Source organism: Myotis davidii, unplaced genomic scaffold (genome assembly GCF_000327345.1).
Source record: "Myotis davidii unplaced genomic scaffold, ASM32734v1 scaffold1534, whole genome shotgun sequence".
In the NCBI taxonomy this organism is placed as follows: Eukaryota; Metazoa; Chordata; class Mammalia; order Chiroptera; family Vespertilionidae; genus Myotis; species Myotis davidii.
Window position 1 is genome coordinate 916886 of NW_006285799.1, and position 3662 is coordinate 920547.

The 3662-nt window shown below is 48.1% G+C and overlaps 1 protein-coding gene across 1 annotated transcript in view; it reads left to right on the plus strand.

The window, feature by feature from the left end:
* The first annotated feature begins 3251 nt into the window (after positions 1-3251).
* Positions 3252-3662, plus strand: part of NT5DC1 (5'-nucleotidase domain containing 1) — a 100713-nt gene continuing 100302 nt past the window's right edge. The window contains exon 1 of the mRNA XM_006756899.2: positions 3252-3299. Within this exon, the coding sequence (XP_006756962.1) occupies positions 3252-3299 (48 nt within the window). The remainder of the gene's footprint in view (positions 3300-3662) is intronic.

Genomic DNA, 3662 nt, shown 5'->3' on the forward strand with positions numbered 1-3662 from the left:
CGCCGGGGCCCTGCCGTCGCCGCGCCTTTGCGCGGAAGCATCCCCGGGTCCCCTCCGGGGCGGCGGGCACGGGCTGCCGGTAGTCAAGTTAGAGAGAGGGTTCCGGAAGAAAAGGGGGGGAAGGAAGGACAAACGGTGCACGATCGGGCAGGGGAAACAGTTCCTAGGGCAGAGGAAGGGCGGGGCTAGAGGTACTGGGGTGTCCTCTGCAGATCCCAGGCCTTGGGACTTGTCTGCAAGTCATTTTGGGCCCCAGCAGCGCGCCGCCGCCGCCGCTGCCACCCGGCTAAGGGCTTGGATCTTACTCGGCAGCGTTTTTCCTTTCGCACGTCCACGCGACCACCTGTCAGTTTTTAGCACCACCGTCAGGGACAGATTGTGTATTGGAAGGAACATTAGCCAACAAGTCACTAAGATATCTTAGCCCTAATTTTGCCTTCCACCAAGAGAAGGGAATAACCATCGCACACCTACTACGTGCTCCATGCACCTTGAATAAGTTTAATCCTAACAGCCAGCGAAGTGTGGGTCCTCACTGGGCTTTGGAAGGGAGGGGAAGTGGATTATGTGTGACTCCACACCTGTAGCCTAATATCCCCCCAATTCCTTTGCTTTTCACAAAACATTGTGGAAAAACTAGCAGATTTTTTTTTTTGGTGTTTTTTGTTTCTTGGTCAAAGATCTACACACCCAAACAGAAAAAAATTAGTTAAGAGCACAGTGTTTCCAAGCATGGACTCTGCAGCCAGTCTACCAGCTCCTCTGTTACTAGTTCTGCGTCTTAACCTGTGTCTATTCTCAGTTTCCCCATCTGTAAAATGGGACCAATAACTGGATGTACTTCACAAGGTTGTTACAAAGATTAGATAGGTGATAGATGTATAATGCTTAGAGCAGTGCTGGCATACAGGTAAACTCCACTTGTCTGGCAAGTACAAGCGTTGCTTTTATGGTTACCACCCAAAACACTTCAAAGCCTCACCCAGTTATGAGTAGAGCTCTAGGCCATTGGTGCAGACATCGCCCAGGCTCCACACTGTGGTGAGGTAAGTGTCCCAATAAGCAATGCAGGTACCCGTCAGGGGTCGAAAAGGAGCTGGAATCACTTGAGTTTTCTATGCACAGATGCTAAACAAAAATAGTGTGCTGTCTCTCTGCTATACTTCTCTGCTTTCCCTCTGTGTAGATGTTCCCTTACTTATATTGAGAGTTAAGAAGGCTTTTCTTTACTACTTGATTCTTTGGCCACTAATTCCTCTAGGTCTTCTTCCTTTTTTTAATATATATTTTTATTGATTTTAGAGAGGAAGAGAAAGGGAGAGATAGAAACATCAATGATCGGCCGCCTCCTGTACACCCCCCACTGGGGATCAAGCCCGTATCTCGGGCATGTGCCCTAACGCGGAATTGAACAGTAACCTCCTGGTTCACAGGTCGAGGATCAATCTCTGAGCCTCACCAGCTAGGCCTCTAGGTCTTTGGTTCATATTTTTCTTCCCTCTGTGTCTTTAAAATCCCCTCCTGGCTCACATTCTCTGCATCTCCTCTGTCGTCACCTTCATTTGGGAGAAATATTGTTAAAAACCACTGCCATGTTAGAGCCAAAATTATGCATGTGCGAGCATAAGATTTTAGAATATAAGATCCTTGGAGACGAGGATTCTTTACTACACGCCTCAAATGTATGTGATGCTTAAAGGTTGGAAACAGTAACCTAGTGTGCTTTGGAGCCTGTTGGGTTTAGAAATCTTCCATGAAGGGCCTGCCGTGGGCTGGACACTGTAGTGGAGTTGGGGATACACAGGTAACACTCAGGCCTTCACGTGGCCTTGCCGTGGGCTGAGTGCTGAAGGGTTGGTTGGGGTCCCCTGTGGCGAGGGGTTTCGGAGGCACAGGGTCCCCCGCTTTCCTCAGCACCAGTGTTCTCTGCTTCTCCCTGCACATTGACCCCATTGTCTCCTGTTACAGAAGTGTCTCCTCTGGGAGGGAAGAAACACAGTTATGGGTGCCCGTGTTGGCAGCCTGAGAAAGGGCTCCTTGTCTTAGGAAGGAGCCTGACCCCATTGGAAGCATGTTAGTCGTCAGTATTGCCACGGGGGTGAGAAGCGCTGTCCAAAACGGGATAAAGTGCCTTGACCAGAGGCAAGTCTAAACATCCCCTGGTCCCATCCGGTGGGTGCAGTGGGCACGGGCTGGTAGAGCCCAGCCGGTAGTCAAGTTGGAGAGAAGGTTACGGAAGAAAAGGGGAGAGGACAAATTGTGCACGATCGGACAGGGGAAACAGTTCCTAGGGCAGAAGTATGATTTACTTTGGTCCACTGAAACTGACCAAGGTGGGAGGATGTATACCTTGAAAATGGGCCCATGCTATAAGTCAGGGCCTTTTTTAAAACCGCTCCGTGACTGATAAGAATAGCAATACCTAAGTTGAATTTACTTGTATGCCAGGCACAGCTCTAAGCTCTTTACATCTGTTAATCTCATGGCACTGGTTTCTTGCAGGCAGGATCATGTGTGTGTGTGTGTGTGTGTGTGTGTGTGTTTTATGGTCCTTAGTATGTTGCACTTCAGAATGACTCAGTACATGTGCATTGATATTTTGGAATGATTGAATAAAAACCTATATAGCAGGTAAAGGAGTGCCCTCCTACACACGGCTGAGTCTGGCCCCCGACCACGGTCTGCCTCAGGTTCAAGTGCATGTGATGCTGGCCCAAGAACACTCTGAAGGAGAACGGGTTGGGGCTGGTATAGACCTCCATCCACCTTTTGCCTGCTTTCTGTTTGGTATGCACAGTTCCTGGAAAATTGAGCCAGCTCTTTAAAGACAAAACAGATATTTCACTCCAAAAGCTGGGATTTCGTTGTTGGTGAGAAGTCAGATCTGTCAACGACCAGCAAAGCATTTTTGTTGCTTTGCTGCTTTGTGCTTGCTTCCAGAGGCTTCTGTTGCTCTTTTTCCTGTTTTTCTTATGGTGGAAAAATGAGAGGTATTTCCTGTATCTGGTGGAGGTTGCAGATTCCTCCTCGGGATCACCTGCCTGGTGCCCATGTGTCTTTCTCTTTGAGACGCCTTTGTGTCAAATTACAAGACTGGAACAATTAGGTAACCCATTTGATGTCCTGTATTCAAGAGAAAACAATCCATGGGTTGGGGTTCAGTGCCTCCCAGCAGTGGACCGCTCCCCCAGAAGGATTTTGGGCAAGAGTGAGCTGAGAGAGCATTAGAGGAGGCAACACAGAAACAGAACATGACTGGCCAGGAGGTCAGGGATTCCCTTATAAGGCTGACAGGTAAGGTAAGCTAAACCGGAGTTGGAGGATTGCGATTGGTATGTGCTAGGTTTCCTTACAGGTGTGTTCCCCATAAGTGCAGGCTGAGCAACGCTATTATAGGTGAGCTGTAGACAAAGCTCTGGGTGGTTTTTCTTTACTACTTGATTCTTTAGCCACTATTTCCTCTAGGTCTTTCTTTTCCTTTTTCTTTTTTGGCTCTAACATGACAGTGGTTTTTATTTTTATTTTTTTTTTATAAACTTTTTTTATTATTATTAAGGTATTACAAATGTGTCCTTAGCCCTCCATTAACCCCCAACCTCCCCCCCACACACACACTCATGCTCCCATCCCCCTGTTGTCCCTGTCCATTGGTTTGGACCCAA